This window comes from Hyla sarda, chromosome 7 (genome assembly GCF_029499605.1).
Source record: "Hyla sarda isolate aHylSar1 chromosome 7, aHylSar1.hap1, whole genome shotgun sequence".
NCBI classification, from domain to species: Eukaryota; Metazoa; Chordata; class Amphibia; order Anura; family Hylidae; genus Hyla; species Hyla sarda.
Window position 1 is genome coordinate 43101919 of NC_079195.1, and position 21278 is coordinate 43123196.

The window sequence follows — 21278 nt, forward strand, 5'->3', positions numbered from 1 at the left end:
ACAAGTGAGTTGACTCACGACTAAATAGATGTGGCTGGTGTATATTCAATCACCTTTTTTTTAATTATATTTTTAATCAGAAAAGGAACCAGTTGTCCACCCAAGGACCACTTCAATTGCAATTAAGAAATAGCTATAAAAAAAACAACCTAGTTATTGGATGTTTTATATTGGGCATCATGGACAATAGTGGTCAAAATCAGCCCATCAGGAAGTAAACAAATCAGTAATTCTAATTGTTGCCTATTATAAGAAGGCGGGAAAGTTATCAACGAAAGGTCCCTGAGACCGCAGACTTCAACAGGAGTGGATGACCATCTCAAGTGTCTGGTGGACTCCGATCTCTCCTCCAATGATGTCGGGGAAAGAGAAGGACTGGACATGTTAGATGGTCCAGACTTCTTTATTACCATAACTTCCTTTCTTCAAAGGCCAACCAAATCATCCACATGGTTCTATGGGATGTATGCCCTTGGTCCTACCAAAAACTTACTGTATGAGATTTTAGCTGTGATAGATCTTTAAATATTCTCCCAGAAGACCATGTGCACCATTGTTTGTGAAAACTTTACAAAAACGTTATATTGTCTTCTCCCCCTCTAATCCCTTTTGAAAAATGGAAGTTGTCCTATAGCTGCAATGGGCAGCAAGGCCATCTTTTTGTTATACCCATGCAAGTGGCCCAATGGTATCTTTTTCTACTGAAGAAACCTGCAGAAAGTCTTTGGTAGAGAAGGATGTGTTGGGAGATAGAACAGAAATATTTGGGCAGCGAGACTGGCACCGTCAAAACGGCACCAGCGGGGTTCGGCAGCAGGTAACCATGAGAGTTTTTATTGTTTTTCTGCCACTATGAGCGTTTCGGGATTAAAGGGGTACTCCACTGCCCCAGCGTCCGGATCATTTTGTTCCGAATGCTGAATGTGGGCTGCAGAGGTCGTGACATCACGGCCATGCTCCTTGTGACGTCATGGCACACCCGCTCAATGCAAGTCTATGGAAGGAGGCGTGGCGTGACGTCACGACCCCCGCAACCTGCACCCAGCGTTCGGAGTACCCCTTTAAAAAGATTTTTCCAGACAACCTGTTTTAATCAGCACTAAACTAACTATAAAGACTATACACCAGTCTCCAGAATGCCAACCATGTCACCAGCCTGTCCAACCCAGAATATGACAGAATCTGCATCTGCAATCAGGCATAACATTGTGTTTCAGTTTTCCCCAGATTATCTCCATAATATAGAGTTATTATATTAACTGCTGAGTTTACAAGCTGTTAATCATAAATAGGAACTTTCACCCTTCTAGGACGTTTCCCTAAGGCTACTGAATATGAACTTCTCCCATTTATATGGAAAGCGACAGTAACAATAAAACTAGATTAACTATAAAAATACAGTATATTAGGGGATTTGTATGATACAATTCCTTAATCTAGTAGTAAATCATTTTCATATCCAAAACTATTCCATGAACACTAACAGTTCTCCGATGGAATTAAGTATGAGTATTTGGTAATAGACGTATTAATCTATTGTAAAATCCAGGCTAAATCTTATGAGGACACAACATACAGGCGAGTGCCACATAGTTCCATAATTATAGCCTGAAATAAAAGATTCTTAAGAATTACATTCTTGTAAAAGGCAGCCATTTTTTTTTTTTTTTTTTTGCTCAGTGACTAATAGCAAACATTTCCAAGGTGTGTGCTTGTCGAGGGTGAGGAGGGACCTACCTAGTGAAGTCAGTGCAATGTAATAGAATGATAAAATTAAGATAAAAAACATGTTGACCAAAATGTGAGGTAAAGGCCTGAAGTAACCCCCTATACACAGGATAATGAATAACTAGCTATTCGATGTGGGTCCAACCACTGGAACCTTCACCAATCAAGATAATGAAAGTCAAATGTCCCCCCGAGTGAATGGAGCAGCAATACACATGCTTGGTTTTTATTCCGTTCATTGTCAAATTCAGAATTCCATTCATTGGGGGATGGCTGACCTCCATTCTTGTGGTGGTCCCAGTAGTCAGACCCTGTTCCTGTGCTGAGGCCTCATCATCATTCGCTCCATTATCCAGAGTGGTGCAGGACCTTCTCCTTCATTACGTTCTCCGGAGTGGTGCAGGACTTGAAGCACTCCGGATAATGGAGCAAAGGAGAATACCCTGCACCTCTGACAGAGAGGAAGAATGGAGCAGAGGTAAGAGAGATTTTTTTTTTGTAGGGACCTTATTGGGGGAAACTACTAAACAGGGGCATCTACCTAATAGGAGGTTCCCTACCTACCTGTTAACCGACCTACTGGGGGCTTCAATCTAATAGGATGCATTCTCTAATTGCCCATCTTCTGTGGGCTTTTACCTAATAGGGATAATTCCCTACCTACCTGCCTACTGGATGTTTATACCTAATAGGAGGGATTATCTACCTAACTACTGGAGGCTTCTACCTAATAGGGTGGATATCCTACCTACCTACCTACTAAGGGTTTCTACCCAATAGGGGGATTCCCTACCTACCTACTGGTGGCATCAAACTAATAGGGGCCGATTCCCTACCTACCAACTGGGGGCTTCAAACTAATAGGGTGGTTCCCTATGTACCTATTGGGGCTTCTACCTAATAGGGGGGGGGGGGATTACCTACCTAACAAATGGGGGGTGGGATTATTATTGTGGAGCTTCTACCTAATAGGGTGGGGATTCCCTACTTTTCTACTGGGGAGCTTCCCTACCTAACTTTTGGGGGCTTCTACCTAATAGGGGCGATTCCTTACCTAACTACTGGGTGGCTTCTACCAAATAGGAGGGATTCTCTACCTAACTACTGGGGTACTCGTACTCTGCCTTACAAAATGGTGTTAGGACATCCCTATATACATCAATAACTATCCAGTATGATTTGCAATTCTGTAATATTTCCTTCTCATGGTTATCCCATGGCAGATATAAGGTTCTCTAACTTTACAGTAGGACCCACATATGAAAAGTTTAAATCTAACTTCCTGCGCCACTTTCTTGCTTAGGCCTGTGATCGTCTATTCTACAACCTGACTCTCCGTCCACAGGACCGGCTCCTGGGCAAACATTACATGATGCAACCTGACATCGCCGCTCTGCCATTACAAAGAAAGTTTAGCTGGAGAGGAGGAGTCGGTGAAAGTATGTCAAGCGAGAGGGGAAGGCGGAGGGGGTGAGAGGTGAATTCAAGGGAGGATGATTAATTCTGGTGAGTAGGGGGGTAGACAAAACATGGATTTGCTTACACCTACACATCGATTGTCTATGAAAAGTAAAGCTACAATTGTCCATGGAATAAAGGAGCTGTTGCAAAACTACAACTCCCAGCATGTTTTGCAACAGCTAGAGGCACCCTGGTTGGGAAACACTGATCTGGAAGACCAGAAGGGATAGGAAAGCCATGCACATCCAGGATTAGAAAAACAGCACCACTTCTGTCCTCAGGTTGTGTGTGGTATTGCGGCTCCGTTTCATTAAAGTGAATGGAGCCAAGTTGTAATACCACGAACAACCTGAGGACAGGTGGGGTACTGTTTTTAAGAAATTAGCTCTGTTTTGCAATTTTTGAATAACCGCTTTAAGATGGCCATACATATTAGACACGACAATGCCAACCATCTAATGTATATGGGGGCCTAGTGACTTTTCCCAGACAGCAGATGTGGGGGGAGAGAAGAATTGAGTATGTTGGATCGTGACTATTGGACAGCAGCCTTATTCTCCCTCTACATTTGGAGCACATGCACACTAAGCCAAGATGAGTGCGCATGCCTACGGGAGAGGTAGCTGTTGGGAAAACAAATTACTTTGGCCAAAAGCGATCTCACGCACATGGCTAGCTTCAGATTAGAGCGCTAGGTTCCCCTGACTCATTAAAGGGTCCCTAATACTACTGGGCTCTTAAGGTCTAGCTAGAAGACCTGCCCATATTGATCCAACTTTTGTGCCAATCAGGTCATTAGAGTTGAAAGATATGGACCTCTAGATGTTGCAAAACTACAATTCCCAGCATGTCCGGACAGCTAATGTCAGAGCATGCTGGGAGTTGTAGTTTTGCAGTATCTGGAGGTCCAAAGCTTGAATATCACTGACCTAGTAGCCATTGGCTGTCCGGCCTACTGGGGGTTGTAGTTTTGCAACATCTGGAGGTCTACATTTTGTAGACCACTGAGCTATTAGATATATACTGTGTTGACACGTATATGTCCAGTATAAATGGAGGGGTGGCCCTTGAAATATTTCTTTGGTGGCCCAAAGGAATTCTAGTCTGATGCTATGCAACTCCTGCAAAAGTTGTAATGGCCACTTAACTGGTTGTCACCAAATAAAAGTCTATCTGCAAGATATAATAACTATGTAGGTTGTGTGTGACCCAACTTTCTTAGAAAAAGATTACCGACTAAGACAAGTTGCTGCTATTTATATTTCAGAAATTTTTTTGTTCCTTATGTCAGGTGCTACGATATGGATGCGGACTACTATAATGTATATAACAAAAACGTACCGTCAAGTGGTGGATCATTTCTGCAGACTGCATAGCAACATTAACAGTCGCTACCTGCAGCAGCAATACTAAACACAGTAAACCAGAAATACTACATGCCACCAACTAAGCGCATAACATGACTGGAAAATGTAACAGGCAACACACACTGCCCGCTGTCTAAAGGTTAAGCAGAACCCAAAAGTGTCGTCCATGCTCTCCTGACCAGGAAAAGGTGCAATGTCCAGATTAAATGTGTACAGAAGGGGTGGTCTTCCAAAAGAGGGGGCCAATGTATTTTGGGCATGAGGAGAGCAAAAATCCATGGCAAAAAAATCTGGTTTGGGTTAGGGGTGGTCTTTCTAAAGAGGTGGTCTTTAGGAGCGGTTTCAGTGTAAATGATATAACTTAGAAATCTGCACCTTAAAATAAAATTAAAGGCATCATGGAAAAGGCATCATGGAATAGTCATACGACTGCCATAGATTTGCATCTACTGTGCTTCCATCCTCAGTTTTCATAGGTTTGAAAATTGATGGCACCTCATTTGGACTTCTAGAGAAGAAAATCTCCATACACGAGCAGTGCGATGAAGCTGGACGGCCCTGTACTAAAGGGGCACTCCAGGTGCCATGCACTGCTGTACAGGCCCTATGCCCAAGGCTCTATAAGTTAGAAAATGTTACACATTAAAAACAAATGATAAAAAAAAAAAATTACCTTGTTTTTTCTTCCTGTTCTGCACAAAATCCGAATGCCGAAGACTGCTGGGGGCCGTCCTCCTGTAAATACTATTCCGCTTCATAGAATTTGTGTTAGGTACCAATTCAGCTTTACTTTGAGTTGGCTGATCGTTGCCTCGAGGTCTCCCAGCTGAACGGTCATCTCCATGGTTGTAATAATCCATATCCTTAGTAGACCCATTTCTTGACCCCTGATTTTCGGGGCCATTATATTCCCGAAACCCATCACTCCTCTCTGGTCTGCAATATGGACCATCCGCTAAATTGATCGTCCTCTGGTCTTCCCAAGAGCTGCCATATTGGTCTCTTCTGAGTTTTATCTGTTTATCAGTATTTTTAAACCCATCATAATCCCTATATTGATCATCTACAGCATTTTTGTCCATGTAGTCTCCCCGTAGGTCATCACTGTTAAAATACAGGTCAATTCCTTCTGGGGGATTGTATTCAAAATCATAAGCCATGCGTTTAGATGAGGTAGGAGGCTCAGCCTCAAAATCCAAAGATCGACTTCTGTCATATGTTCGGTCCTCAACATACTGGTCTATTGACTCTTGATCTTCAATTATATCAACAGAATCACAATCCAAAGGTAAGAAGTCATAACGCCGTGTGGTGGTCTTCTTGGAATTGCCTGTTGTCCCAGGTTCTGTTTTATCCCTTTTGTAATCCACATAGTCCCTCTCAGAGGGTCGACATTGACTATTTGCGACCTCAGGGTACCTAGAAGAACCAACATCCTCCCCTCTAGTACAACGGTCCCTCATCCTTCTATAATCCCCCTGTTCATAATCCAACCTTTTCCGTTCCGTATAAGGGTCAGACCTATAATCTCGGATGTCTTGGTCGGAGTACCTCTTTTCCAAAGGCTGATGTCTCATTTCCGTTCCATAGGATCGACCTTCTTTTCTCTGGTAATAGTCCCGATAATAGTGGTCATCATCTACAGAATCATTTGAACAGTAAGTGTCATATTTCCTCATATATCGAGCATCTAATTCTCTAGGATCTTGATATGAATATCTATAGTCGTTGTAGCCATCATGGCGTGGGCGCCTGTCTCCATATCGCCCGCCATCATGTTGATATTTCACAGGACTAGTTCTAATGTTCTCCAAAGTATCATAATATTTTTCCATGTTTGTCTGACCATCATAATACTCCTCTTGAGACCTTCTGTAGTAGTCATCAGGCACTATGTAGTCCTTGAGCGCTTTGTCATTGGCTCGGCTGGCATTGTAATATTGATGTTTCCTCATGGGCATAGTCCTATGTTCTTCAGCATATCTCTGCTCCCGGTACAGCCTTTCCTCCTCTAGCAGTCTACGTTTCCCCATGTTCTGGCAGTCTTCATACTCCCAGCTTAGCACATGTTGGTCTTTCCCAGGAACAGTAGACTGGGTTCTTGATGTGCGATACTGCTCATGCTCCAACGCATACATCTTTGATAATTTTTTTTCACCAGCCTTGGGCTGGCACCCTGCTACATGTCCATTGTGTGCACATCAGCCCAAGGAAGAATGCATGAATGCACAATCCACAATGTGGCACAGACGCATCCATTGAACAGTCTACTCCCTGGACAGAAAAAGTTGTATCTCATGAGCTTTCGGCATACCTGCAGACACTCCCTTCTGTTCCTTATTGCTGAAACTCAAACCCTTGCTATTTTTTTCTTTACTCTCAAGCAGCCTATCCACACACAGGGACGGCTTCTCCTACCTGATTCCAGAATTAATCAGTAACTCGCGTCATCTGACCAAAGCCTCTCGATGAGTCCTTGAGTTTCATTGGGCAGAACCGTCCATCATTTACATATGAAGGCTTGGTTTCCCAAGCAGCAAAACTGGATGAATTGCTTTGTTATGCTAAACGTTCAGGGAGGCAGAGAAGAAGCTCTGGTATGTAAGACAGGAGACTACAACGTAATACTAATAAACAGCAAAAACACAGAAGCCTAATAAAAACTTGCCAATAAAATATAAAAAACTAGGTAACCTCAAGAAGGTAAAGTGTGTCTCCATCTAATAAAAGTTTCAATTCTGTCCAGATCTGTCATATAGAAATCATTACCTGAAACTAGGTAACCGAAAATAACTACAAAGTAATAATTATACAGTTTATAAAAAGCAAAAACTACGCAAAGGCTGGTGAATCAAAGTGACACTAAAAATAGCAGAACCATGATCTATAAATACATTTAAAAAAAATTACATTGGGAGTACCATCAAATAAATATTCTGACGTATCCCATAGTGTGGTCATAGGGAGAGATTTATCAAAACCTGTGCAAAGGAAAAGTTGCCCAGTTGCCCATAGCAACCAATCAGATCGCTTCTTTCATTTTGAAGAGGCCTTGTTAAAAATGAAAGAAGCAAGCCGATTGGTTGCTATGGGCAACTGGGCAACTTTTCCTCTGGACAGGGTTTGATAAATCTCCCCCATAGGGTTTACTAGACCAAAACTATTCTCCTTGCTACTACATTCAGTCCATTTTACGCCAGTGTAGGTGTTATTAGCAGGACTTAGAAAAGTAGTCTACCTGTGACTATATTTGGTTTGTTTTATGCCAGTATACTATTTGCGGGACACAAAAGCGTGGCAAAGGTTTTGTGTCCCAGAAATAGCATGTATACTGGTTTAAAAAAAGACCAAAGGTAGTCACAGACTATACTTTTGTGCTTCATAATAAAATATATATATGTAAAACAGACCAAATGAAGTCACAAGTACTAAGTTTGGTCTCTTGTTACCCCATGGCAACATGTGCAACAGTAGATGACATAATACCTTGTTCATGGTCCTTTGACATATACAGTGATCCCTCAACTTACAATGGCCTCAACATACAATAGTTTCAACATACAATGGTCTTTTCTGGACCATTGTAACTTGAAACCAGACTCAACATACAATGCTATGGAATCTGCAAAACGTGTCAATGGCTGGGAGAACCACCAATTAGAATGGACATTTCACCGGTAAAACCCCTGTATTCCTAAAGTGCATGCACTGACTGGTGTCTGGTAGCGCCCCCTACAGTACAGGGAGGTATTACATGTTCTGTACTCTTTATCTGTATTACTGAAGTATATGCACTGACTGGTGTCTGGTAGCACCCTCTACAGTACAGGGAGGTATTACATGTTCTGTACTCTTTACCTGTGTATAGCTGCTCCTTTGGACACCAGGTGAGAGTGGCTCCATTTGACTTTTTTAGGTCATTGCGTGTACTGTACAGGACCCTGAAGAAGCTCCTGTCTTCTACATAGACCAACAACAAGGGTGCCTCCAGCTGTTGCAAAACTACAACTCCTAGCATGCCCGGACAGCCTTCGGCATGCTGGGAGTTGTAGTTTTGCAACAGCTGGAGGTAGCCTGGTTGGAAAACACTGAAATAGACAGTGATTTTCATCTCCCAGCAGATCTTTCTTACTTTTATATGTAAGGATTTGCTTTATCTATATTAGTTATCTACTTATTTTTCTTTAATCCTCACTTTTTCCTATTTTTGGATGACATTTTGGTGGCTTCAGAACCAATTACCAGGTTTCCATAGAGTTCTGGTCTCAACATACAATGGTTTCCACATACAATGGTCGTCCTGGAACCAATTAATATTGTAACTTGAGGGACCACTGTACCTGCAGCATCCATACAAAATGTCATGTGAGAGGGTATAAAGATTTTTTGTATTTGTTCTCAACAGAGGATAATGTAAAAAAAAAAAATAAACATATAAAAATAACTACAGAATGTATAAGGCTGAGGCCTCGTCCACATCAGCGTAAGGAGCTCAGTTCCCCGAATATGCTATATGACAGGACTGCAGTTCAGCTCTGACAGATCAACATTCAGAGTCAATGGGACTTCTCCTGTGCATTACAATAATTTTTTATGCAAAAACTGACCCCAACTGATTCATCAGTTGCCATCAGGCCTTTTCGCCCTTTTTCTAAAGAAAAGTTCAAAGCTGGATAGGAAAACACAGCCGGAGTTCCACTAAAGTGAATGGAGCCAAGTTGTAATACCACGCACAACCTGAGGACAGGGGTGGTGCTGTTTTTTTTTTTTTTTAAAGAAGTCAGCAGAAAGACGAAGGAAAAAGGCGGTACTCACCATGCAGGAAAACTTCTTTATTCACTCAGCGGTGACATCAAATGGGATACAGGCAGGGGAGCCGGGTGGAGGAAGGGGAGCCGGGACAAGTTGTTTCATGCGCCTTGCGCACTTCCTCTAGCCGGATGCTCCCCTGCCTGTATCCCGCTTGATGTCACCGCTGAGTGAATAAAGAAGTTTTCCTGCATGGTGAGTGCCGCCTTTTTCCTTCGTCTTTCTGCTGACTTGTTGTTGTCCATCTGGCTGAGCACCAACGTTACAGGATTACATCATCTGGTTCGGTCACGCTACATATCTCCGTTCCTCTATACGGTCTAGTTCCGTCAGTGCCGGCTGCTTTGTCTTTCTAATTGCTTTTTTTTTTTTTTAAAGAAATTTGCTCTGCTTTTCTATCCTTTGGAAAACCCTTTTAAAGGGTCCTGTGGGAACTGGGATATATAAGTAGATGAACATGCAGAGTTAATTTATTCCTCCACAATCTCTAAGATCAATGACTGCATTTTGGCAGCAGATATTATATACAGATAAATATGGGTAGATCCGCTGCTTAAACCAACCAGTATAGAGATCTTATTCTGTTTCCATGAGTACAATTCTCTGTGTCAAAAGGAATCTTCAGGTAAGGATGGAAAATGAACCAGAAAGAATAAAGGGCTGATGGGCAAAGGGATGGGATAGTCTCCATTACCATACAGTATAGTCTCTGCATTGATACTGTTGTGTTGGGGCCATAGAAGCAATGATTATCCATTCATCCAATCTCTAGGTCTATGGAACCAATAATGAAATCAGTATGATGGAAGCTTTATCTCCTTCACTCATGGGGTGGGGGTTCCATCTATGAAGTTGTGTTTCTACTGATAGCCATACAGGATGCGCATTCATTATTTAATGGTGTATATTAGGGCTGGGCGGTATACCGGTTCATACTGAATACCGACATTTTTGGGCTGCACTATATGAATTTTTCCCATACCGCAAAACCGGTTGGGCCCCTCCCCCTTGGGAATTAATTATCAGCCCAGCGCAGCGCTGTCCCCACATCGGGGAACTAATCATATGTGACCTGCCAGCGCTGTTCTGCTCCCCCCACCAAATCATGTGTTTCTGCTCCCCCCCCCCCCCCAATTAATTATCAGCCCAGCGGGGTACTACTCACACGTATCACCCGCAAGCACTTCCCTCCTCCTCTTTGTTGGGGGCGCTGGAACTCTATACTGTACGCCAGTGGTCTCCAACCTGTGGACCTCCAAATGTTGCAAAACTACAACTCCCAGCATGCCTGAACAGCCAACGGCTGTCCGGGCATGCTGGGAGTTGTAGTTTTGCAACAGCTGGAGGTCCGCAGGTTTGAGACCACTGCTGTACGTTGTATCCCTATGCCCGGGCTGCAAAAGATATAGAAAATAAACTTTAACTTACCTACGTCGGCCTTACGCTGGGGACGGGAACGTTGGACAGCCGTCAGCCTATCACCGGCCGCAGTGCTGTCCTGCCCCGGCCAGTGATAGGCTGAGCCCACTGTCATGTAAGGAGCTCTGGCCGGCTTCTTACATGACAGTGCGTTTAACTTCTCACTGGCCGGGGCGGGACATCGCTCCGGCCGGTGATAGGCTGACGGCTGTCTGGCATTCCCGTCCCCAGCGTGCGGCCAACGTAGGCAAGTTAAAGTTTATTTTCTATATCTTTTGCAGCCCGGGCATAGGGATACAGCGTACAGCAGTGGTCTCAAACCTGCGGACCTCCAGCTGTTGCAAAACTATAACTCCCAGCATGCCCGGACAGCCGTTGGCAGAGGTCCGCAGATTGGAGACCACTGGCGTACAGTATAGAGTTCCATCGCTGGCGGCCCCCGACAAAGAGGAGGAGGGCAGTGCTTGCGTGTGACACATGTGAGTAGTACCCCGCTGGGCTGATAATCAATTGGGGGGGGGAGCAGAACAGTGCTGGCGGGTAACATGATTTGGGGGGAGCAGAACAGCATTGGTGGGTCACATGATTTGGGGGGGTGGTGGTGAAAGAAATACCGTTATATACTGTGGAACTGCCATAAGTTACAAAAATACCGTAATACACATATTTGGTCATACCGCCCAGCTCTAGTGTATGGTCATACTATTTGGGAACTAAAGGGGTACTTCAGCATTTAAAAAATGTATCCCCTGTCCCCAAGATTGACCCGGCTATCTCCCAGCTGCATGGAGTGCTGAGTCGATACACACTCCATGCATTCTCTATAAGAGCGCCAGAGATACTCGAGTACAGTGCTTGTGTATCTCCGACGCTTTCATAGAGAATGCATGGAGCACGTGCCGACCCCACAGTCCATACGAAAAGGAGATACGAGGCCCCGTTATGAAGATCTCAAAGGGTCCCAGAGGCCAAACACTTATCCCCTATCCTATGGACAGGGGGATACATGTTTAAATGCTGTAGTACCCCTTTAAGTTGCTGCAATATGTGAGCTTTATATGGCAGATTTATTTACCCTTATTAGCACTTCATGGTGGTATCATGTGGGCGGTATTGGCAGCATTGTTTTAGCACTATATGGGATTATTTTATGGGCTCATTAAGAGAGATTATTATGTAGATCATGCAGAACATTTGGGGAGTGTACGGTGGTGTTTTAGCACTATGTGGCGATATTATGTGGACTCATTAAGAGAAAATATTATTACGATCAGAGCTTTTTATGTTTCTTTTCATGTTGGTGACACTCTTTAGATGTGCATAGTTTGGTGAAACGCGTTAGAGGTTTGCATTTCCATGTATGCTCCATGTAGGAAAATTTGTCCCTGAATAAGTCCAAGGCATCGCAGATCGTACTCCGTTGTGCTGGGCATTTTTATTTGTACATTTTTCGCCATAACGCCAACTGCGCATATCATGTCGGGCGTCCTACAATGCACAACGTGATACCAATATCAGCATTACTTATAGGGCTGTTATACCATCCCCGCGAATGTCATTTCATTCTCCCCTTGATCGCAACCTGTGTCATTTTATCACCACCCATATTCACCCCCTCTGCTCTTTCATTCCCTGCCTTGATCACCCAATGTGCCATTTCATTACCAACTTATCCCTCCTGCATTACTTCATCACCCCCTGTACCCTTTCATTCCCCCCTTGATCCCCCTTGTGCCATTTCATTACCCCTTCATCCCCCCTGTACTACCTTATCACCCCCTGTACCGTTTCACCCTCCTGATCACTCACATGTTATTTCATTAGCCTCTCTAATTACCCCATGTCCCTTCATTCTGCCCCTAGATCCCCAGCAGTGCCACTTCATCCCCTCTCCTTGAGCCCCCCATGTCACTTCATCCCCTCTCCTTGAGCCCCCCATGTCACTTCATCCCCTCTCCTTGATCCCCAGCAGTGCCACTTCATCCCCTCTCCTTGAGCCCCCCATGTCACTTCATCCCCTCTCCTTGAGCCCCCCATGTCACTTCATCCCCTCTCCTTGAGCCCCCCATGTCACTTCATCCCCTCTCCTTGATACCCCCCGTGTAACTTAATTTACCCCCTCCCCCCTTGCCACTCATTACCCTCCCCCTGTGCCACATTATTTCCCTTTGTAACACCCCCGTGCCACTTCCTAACAGATTCATCTTAGATTATGCATAACATTTGGGCACTGTATGGCGGTATTTTATGAAGGGCACGCAGCATTATTGTCATGTCACTATGTACTATGTCATATGTAGTATTATATATGGACTGTGAATAGCCATATTATCTTGACACGCAAAGACTGTCAAACGGCAAGGGGGTACGCCTACTTTGCATTTTGCCAAAGGCCCAATTTTCTCTAGGACCGAACTGCTACCGATCAAGATCCAACCTGTCTCTACATTCAGGACCAGCAGACAGTGAGAGGCCGACTAGCCCCAACCTGCGCTGTCAGGAGTGGAGTTGTGTCAATACATCCCCAAGCCTCTATTATCAGCCGATTGTGTCACAGATCCGTGCGGCGACTCACAGGCAATGTGCTGCACATGTTATGTCATAGAGGACAAACAAGCCGTACCACACCATGCTGCGTGCTGTTCCAACCAAGGATCAGGAAGTCTTATCGTCACGTTCCATAAGATACACAGAACTAATACGGATTGCAGAGTGTTTCCATTCATGGAGTATTTCAGTCTATACTTAATTATGTACAGATTGGCTTTGAACGTTCATATTAACCGTCTCTCCATTCAAAACATGGGGGCATCATTCCCCTGTTCTTGTGTTTAGTGAGTATCCCAGTGGCACCTTAGGCATCTGCCTACACCGCCTACCCTTTTTCCTAACCCCTAATCTGGATGTGCTTCCATTCGATAACCGTAAGCAAAGACAAAATAAAAATTCGGAAGCAAAAATTTGTCCAAAATGTGCAAATTAGATGAACAAAACCAACATTACGCCTTATATAGGGTAATGTTTATATGTTAGCATGTGGGATGAAAGGCAAACATACAAGACAATCTATTTCAGTATTTTTCCATAAGGAAGCTCTAAACCAATATTTCCCAACCAGGGTGCCTCCAACTGTTGCAAAACTACAACTCCCAGCATGCCCAGAGAGCCAAAGGCTGGGGGCACCCTGGCTGGAAAACAATTGTAACCTACCATTAGCTTTACTGACAGACATATCTTTTTTTTACCCAGCAATGTTAGAGGTAGGTAGGACATTCGCCTTTGGACTTGAACCAATATCTTTGGCAACTGCATTTTGATCAAATTTCTAATACACATCAATTACCTTAAAAAGGTTACCCAGGATAGAAAAATAGAGCTGATTTATTCCAAAAACAGCGCCACCCCTGTCCTCAGGTTACGTGTGGTATGGCAGCTCAGTTCCGTTGAAGTCAATGGTTCCAAGTTATAATACCACACACAACTTGAGGACAGGTTCTGTTTTTCTATTTGTGGATCACTCCTTAAATTTCTGGAGATAATGTAATATCATTCAAAGACTTTAAAGTGTTTGTAGGGGATAAAAAAAATAATATTTTTTTTCCCCTTCTAGGAACAGTGCATCTCTCATCTATAGGCTGTGTCTGGTACTGCAGCTTAACCCGAATTTAATTGAACAGTGCAATAACAGCATTTTTCTATTCTTCTAATCAAAATTTGTTTCAGAATAAGAACATAGTTACACAAAGAAGCAAATAAACGCACCCAAATTGTTCCAGATCTTGGAATACGGCAGTGTACCATCCAAACACAGGGAGTAAGGAGAGCGGCATGAAGTCCAGGAAAATTTTGGATAAAAAGATGCAGGAGAATAAAGACGGCAGCAAAAGGCCTATGGTGGTATACGAAGATAGACGTGCGACCAGGACATAGCTCAGATCTGTTAGAGGAGTCAGCCTCCACGTATCAGGCAGAGAAATGTAGACCGGAGATGTGAAAAGTTGGGCACAGACTCTAAAATTTACTCTCAGTAGCGAGTGGAAAATTAGTTTAAAGGTGCGGCTCATTCTTAAAATCCCCACTGACCGGGCACGTCTTATTATATAACAAGGAAAAAGCGGATACAGAGCTGCCAAATAATGTGGAAGTTTACAAGACTAGAAGCAGAAGACCGAGAATGGCATCAAAAGTTCCATGAATTCTAGAACATAGTAGCGGGTACATAGTAGTGCAGGGGTCGGCAACCACTGGCACGGGTGGCACTCATGGAATGCGCAGTGCATTTGAGTGTCGACCAGGGGGCGCATTTACTAGGTTTCCCAGGAGGCTGACACTATAAATGCATTGGCTGTTTTAAAGATGTTAGACCACTTTAACACTCTTGTGCCCAAATTCACACAAATGTTGCTGCCTGGTTAATACACCTCTCCGCTATCTCCTTGTCTATCTCTACCTACTATTCACTGGCTACCTATCATACAGCAAATATAGTTCACATTATTAACATACAAGGCCATCCATAACCTGCCCCCTCCATACACCCCTGACTATCCCATACCTCCCCTCACGTCACCTCCTGTGCTTTCTTACACAACTATCTCCCCATAGGGTATGTTCACACAGCGGAATTTCCACAATTCTGCAGAAATTCCGTTCAGCAAAGCTTGCTGACCAGAATTTCGGAATTCGGGCAGAATTTCTGTGTTCTGAGACCACAGAATTCTGCCAATATTCAAGCCCCATTCTGCAAATTATAAGACTGGTCTTACTGCAGAATGCCGAAAGCAGAATTTCCATGGTGGAAAGCCAGCCGCAGATATTCTGCCCGAAACCTTCATAAGCAACCTTAAAGGGGTTCTCCGGTGCTTAGACATCTTATCCATGGCTGATCGTGGGAGTCCCGCCGCTGGGGACCCCCGTGATCTTGCAGGCGGCACCCCATTTGTAATCAGTCCCCGAAGGATGTTCGTTCCGGGTCTGATTACGGACGACCACAAGGCCGGCAGCGTGTGACGTCACGCCTCCGCCCCCGTGTGACGTCACGCTCCACCCATGAATGCAAGCCTACGGGAGTGCATTGAGGGGTGGAGCGTGACGTCACACACCGCCGCAGTGACGTCACACGCCGCCGGCCTTGTGGTCGTCCGTAATCAGACCTGGAGCGAACACGCTCCGGGGACTGATTACCGTATTTTTCGCCCTAAAGGACGCACCGGCGTATAAGACGCACCCCATTTTTAGGAGCAAAATCAAAAAAATTTTAGATTTTGAACCCAATAGTGGTCTTCAACCTGCGGACCTCCAGATGTTGCAAAACTACAACTCCCAGCATGCCCGGACAGCCAACGGCTGTCCGGGCATGCTGGGAGTTGTAGTTTTGCAACATCTGGAGGTCTGCAGATTGAAGACCACTGCATAGGAGGTAATACTCACGTGTCCCCGCCGCTCCGGACCCGTCACCGCTGCCCTGGATGTCGCTCCATCGCTGTCGCCGTGTCCCCGTCGCTCCGGAACGTCTCTGCTGCCGGCCGGGTATCCTCGCTCTCCGTCGCCGTCATCGCGTCGTTACGCATGCCGACGCACGTACGCGACGACGTGATGACGAGGAAGGAGAGCGCCGGCCATACATGGGAATCCCTGAACGGAGAAGACACCGAGGAGGCAGGTAAGGTGTCCCCCCCCCCCCCCCCCCCCGGTGTCCTGTAAGCACTAACCCGGCTATTCAGTCGGGCTGTTCGGGACCGCCGCGGTGAAATCGCGGCGGTCCCGAACAGCCCGACTGAACAGCCGGGTTAGTGTCACTTTCCCTTCAGACGTGGCGGTCAGCTTTGATCGCCGCGTCTGAAGGGTTAATACAGGGCATCACCGCGATCGGTGATGTCCTGTATTAGCCGCGGGTCCCGGCCGTTGATGGCCGCAGGGATCGCCGCGATAGGGGTGTATTTGCCGTATAAGACGCCCCGACTTTTTCCCCCCAGTTTTGGGGAAGAAAAAGTGCGTCTTATACGGCGAAAAATACGGTACAAACGGGGTGTCGCGTGTAAGATCCCGGGGGTCCCCAGCGGCGGGGATAAGATGTCTAAGCACCGGAGTACCCCTTTAAAAGCCAACTCTTCATAAAAAACTACAACCTACAATAACCCTGCTGCCCCAGTACTGCTACATGAGCAGATGGTTCCCTCATCTGATGGCTCTCTCCTCTCTCTCTCTCTTCACTACTTAAAGGGGTACTCCGGTGGAAAACTTTATTTTTATGAACCGGTGCCAGAAAGTTAGACAGATTTGTAAATTACTTCTATTAAAAAAGCTTAATCTTTTCAGTACTTTTTAGCAGCTGTTTGCTACAGCTCTCTGCTGACACCTGATGCCCATATCAGGAACCGTCCAGAGCAGGAGAAAATCCCCATTGCAAACCTATGCTGCTCTGGACAGTTCCTGACACGGACAAAGGTGTCAGCAGAGAGCACTGTGGACAAGGCAAAAAATAAATTCACAAAGTAAAGAATTTCCTCTGTAGCATACAGCTGCTAAAAAGTACTAAAAGGATTAAGATTTTTTAATAGAAGTCATTTACAAATCTGTTTAACTTTCTGGCACCAGTTCATTTAAAAAAAAGTTTTCCACCTCTTTAATGACCCATTTACTTCATCCTTATTGTACATATACATATATTATGTATTTAAACTTATTTCTCATATGTACAGCGCCCTAGAATACATACGTACTTGTTACAACATACAGAAACAAACAAACAATGTAAACATACCATGAACAATAGACCCATTGATGACGCCCTACACAACATTGTATAACTATGTGTATGGCCTGTAAATCCAGTGACAGCGGAGGAAACATGCTCCGGTGACAGGCTACAGAGCAGAACACTATGACGTAAAGAGTCACAGATCTGTGAGCCGGGAACCTCAGCTGTGGACATGAATAGCAGGAAGAAGAGTCATAGAAGAACATTACATTCCTGTGTCTCATACCACGTCCACTGCAGGAACAGGTGTGTAGGGCCGATAGGAACACCTGACATGACACCATGTCAACCCAAACCTATACCTCTAACATAACATCAGACATAACAATACCTTAAGATTAGAAATACATCCTAGAAGACGACCATATCTGACTATAGTTTTGCAAGGACTTCGAGTAGAACTTAAAGGGGAATTGCAGGATCTTTTTTTATTTGACTATGCTACAGGGGCTGTAAAGTTAATGTAGTTCATAATATACAGGGTGGGCCATTTATATGGATACACTTTAATAAAATGGGAATGGTTGGTGATATTAACTTCCTGTTTGTAGCACATTAGTATATGTGAGGGGGGAAACTTTTCAAGATGGGTGGTGACCATGGCGGCCTTTTTGAAGTCGGCCATTTTGAATCCAACTTTAGTTTTTTCAATAGGAAGAGGGTCATGTGACACATCAAACTTATTGGGAATTTCACAAGAAAAACAATGATGTGCTTGGTTTTAATGTAACTTTATTCTTTCAGGAATTATTTACAAGTTTCTGACCACTTAATAAAATGTGTTCAATGTGCTGCCCATTGTGTTGGATTGTCAATGCAACCCTCTTCTCCCACTCTTCACACACTGATAGCAACACCGCAGGAGAAATGCTAGCACAGGCTTCCAGTATCCGTAGTTTCAGGTGCTGCAGAATGAGCAAACCAAAAATGGGAACAGGACCCTCAGTTTACGCAGAAGATTTTGATTAGTGATGAGGCAAACTTTTATGTGAATGGTGAAGTTAACAAACAAAACCACCGCTATTGGGCTGACACTAACCCACATTGGATAGATCCCTCCAAGACTGTTGGAACACAAAAATTGATGGTATGGTGTGGTATATGGGGTACAAAGATAGTGGGGCCATTCTTCATCAATGGAAACCTCAAGGCCACTGGATATGCAAAATTGCTACATGATTGAGTTTGATGAGTTTTTCCAGCAAGATGTTGCACCACCACATTATGGGTGTCAGGTCTGAGCATTCCTAGATGATCAGTTTCCTGGAAAGTGGATTGGTCGTCGTGTGCCAGTTGAATGGCCCCCAAGGTCTCCCGATCTGACCCCCTTAGACTTTTATCTTTGGGGTCATCTGAAGGCAATTGTCTATGCTGTGAATATATGAGATGTGCAGCACCTGAAACTACGGATACTGGAAGCCTGTGCTAGCATTTCTCCTGCGGTGTTGCTATAAGTGTGTGAAGAGTGGGAGAAGAGGGTTGCATTGACCATCCAACACAATGGGCAGCACATTGAACACATTTTATAAGTGGTCAGAAACTTGTAAATAACTCATGATAGAATAAAGTTATGTTAAAACCAAGCACATCATTGTTTTTCTTGTGGAATTCCCAATAAGTTTGATGTGTCACCTGACCCTCTTCCTATTGAAAAAACTAAAGTTGGATTCAAAATGGCCGACTTCAAAATGGCCGCCATGGTCACCACCCATCTTGAAAAGTTTTCCCCTCACATATACTAATGTGCCACAAACAGAAAGTTAATATCACCAACCATTCCCATTTTATTAAGGTGTATCCATATAAATGGCCCACCCTGTAGTGTCTGTACCTGTGTGTGACTGTTTTCTCACAATTTGTCTGTGATTTTCAGTCCAATATTTATTTTTAACAGCATACAAAATGCTCGGATTCTTCCCAGGTTGCAATGCGGCCAAGACCTGTCCTCACTAGTCAGCTGATGACAGGGAGCCTGTCTGCTTCAATGGGTGGAGCGATGGCTTGGTGGGAGAGAGATCAATCTACAACTAATGAAGCAACTGTAGGCACCCTGATTAAAAACCACAGGTCTTTTGAATGGATGCAGCTCATTTATGTTTCAATGGGTGGGGTGGCTGATGTGTGGGAGGGAGGAAAATGGAATTATGGGATTTGTAGTCAAAAAAAGAAAAGTCAAACAGAAAATACCAGTTCACAAAAAGCTAGCCACAGTGTTATGGTAATCTCACAACATAGCCATTTAGCCCCAAGACAAGAGCAGATCCTTCCTAAGCATGTCCATTACTGTCTGCCTGGTACGTACTAAAATCCCCTTATGGTGGATAACCCCTTTAAGTGATTTGCCCTTAAATTTACTAGTATCATTTACTAGTACCCACTAATACCCCTTCATAAACTCCTGGCTTCATTATTTATCAGATAACGGCTTCTATCTATGCTCAATGTCCCTGACAACCCTGCCCCTTCAATGCAAGTCTATGGAGGGGGTGTGACGGCTGTCACGCCCCTCCCATAGACTTGCATTGAGGGGGCGGGGCGTGACATCATGAGGAGGTGAGGCTATAACGTCACGAGCTCCTGGCACCGGCTCCAGCGTTCGGAACAGTTTGTTCCAAACGTTGAGAAGTACCCCTTTAATAAAAAAAAAAACAGTTGAACAAAAAAGTGATTTGCCCGCGACCAGACTGTCAAAAATACAGGGGGCACATCTGTCACAAATACAGGGGGCACACACCTGCAGCTTGCACCATTGATCCTACACTTGTTGCCTCATTGCCTAGTTTACTGACTGGGATTGTTAAGTGGTCACTATATACATACCTGCCAACATTTAATAGCAGAAATGTGGACATTTAGCCATCCCTTATAAAAACAAAATACAGTATACAGTTCTCAAGAACTCCCTATATTGGGGTAATCTGGAAAGGACATAAAAACAGATAGAGATATAGGGGGAGATTCATCAACATCTGTCCAGAGGAACAGTTGCTGAGTTGCCCATAGCAACCAATCAGATTGCTTCTTTAATTTTGCAGAGGCCTTTTCAAAAATGAAAGAAGCGATCTGATTGGTTGCTATAGACAGGTTTTGATAAATCTCCCCCATAGAGTGTAATAGAAAATTGAGAGTACAGATAGAACCAACAGAAAAACTAGCAAACAAATAGAAAAAGAATAGAAACGGGGAAAAAAATGGGAGAGAGAGTAAAGTATAAAATATGAGGTATAAAGATGTCAAAAAGAGATCGATACAATACAAAGAGTTTAAAGGAGATATCCAGTGGTGAACAACTTATCCCCTATCCTAAGGATAGAGGATAAGTTGCAGATCGTGGGGGGTCCGACCGCTGGGACCCCCACGATCTCCTGTATGGAGCCCCGACAGCCCGCGGGAAGGGTGTGTGTCGACCTCCGCACGAAGCGGCGGCCGACACGCTCCCTCAATACAACTCAATGGCAGAGCCGGAGCGCTGCCTTCGGCAATCTCCGGCTCTGCCATAGAGATGTATTGAGGGGGTGTGTCGGACGCCGCTTCGTGCGGTGGTCGACACCCGCTATCTGGCCGGAGAGCCTGGCCCCCATACAGATAGATCGCAGGGGGGCCCCAGTGGTTTGACCCCCTCGATCTCAAAATTATCCCCTATCCTTAGGATAGGGGATACGTTTTTCACCACTGGACTACCCCTTTAATGGGTAAAGGAATAGTTAGACTGTAAATAAAATAAACTACAGGTT

The 21278-nt window shown here is 44.5% G+C and overlaps 1 protein-coding gene across 4 annotated transcripts in view; it reads right to left on the reverse strand.

Annotated features, from left to right (window-relative positions):
* The window catches only part of DNMBP (dynamin binding protein), a 156700-nt gene that overhangs the window by 49883 nt on the left and 85539 nt on the right, over window positions 1-21278 (reverse strand). Inside the window, exon 1 of one of the 4 annotated variants that reach the window (XM_056529715.1) lies at window positions 5230-7107. The exons of the other annotated variants lie outside the window; for them this stretch is intronic. Within the exon in view, the coding sequence (XP_056385690.1) occupies window positions 5230-6694 (1465 nt within the window). The 5' untranslated portion in view covers window positions 6695-7107. Of the gene's footprint in view, window positions 1-5229; window positions 7108-21278 lie in introns of those variants that run through there. 4 annotated transcript variants of the gene reach the window in all.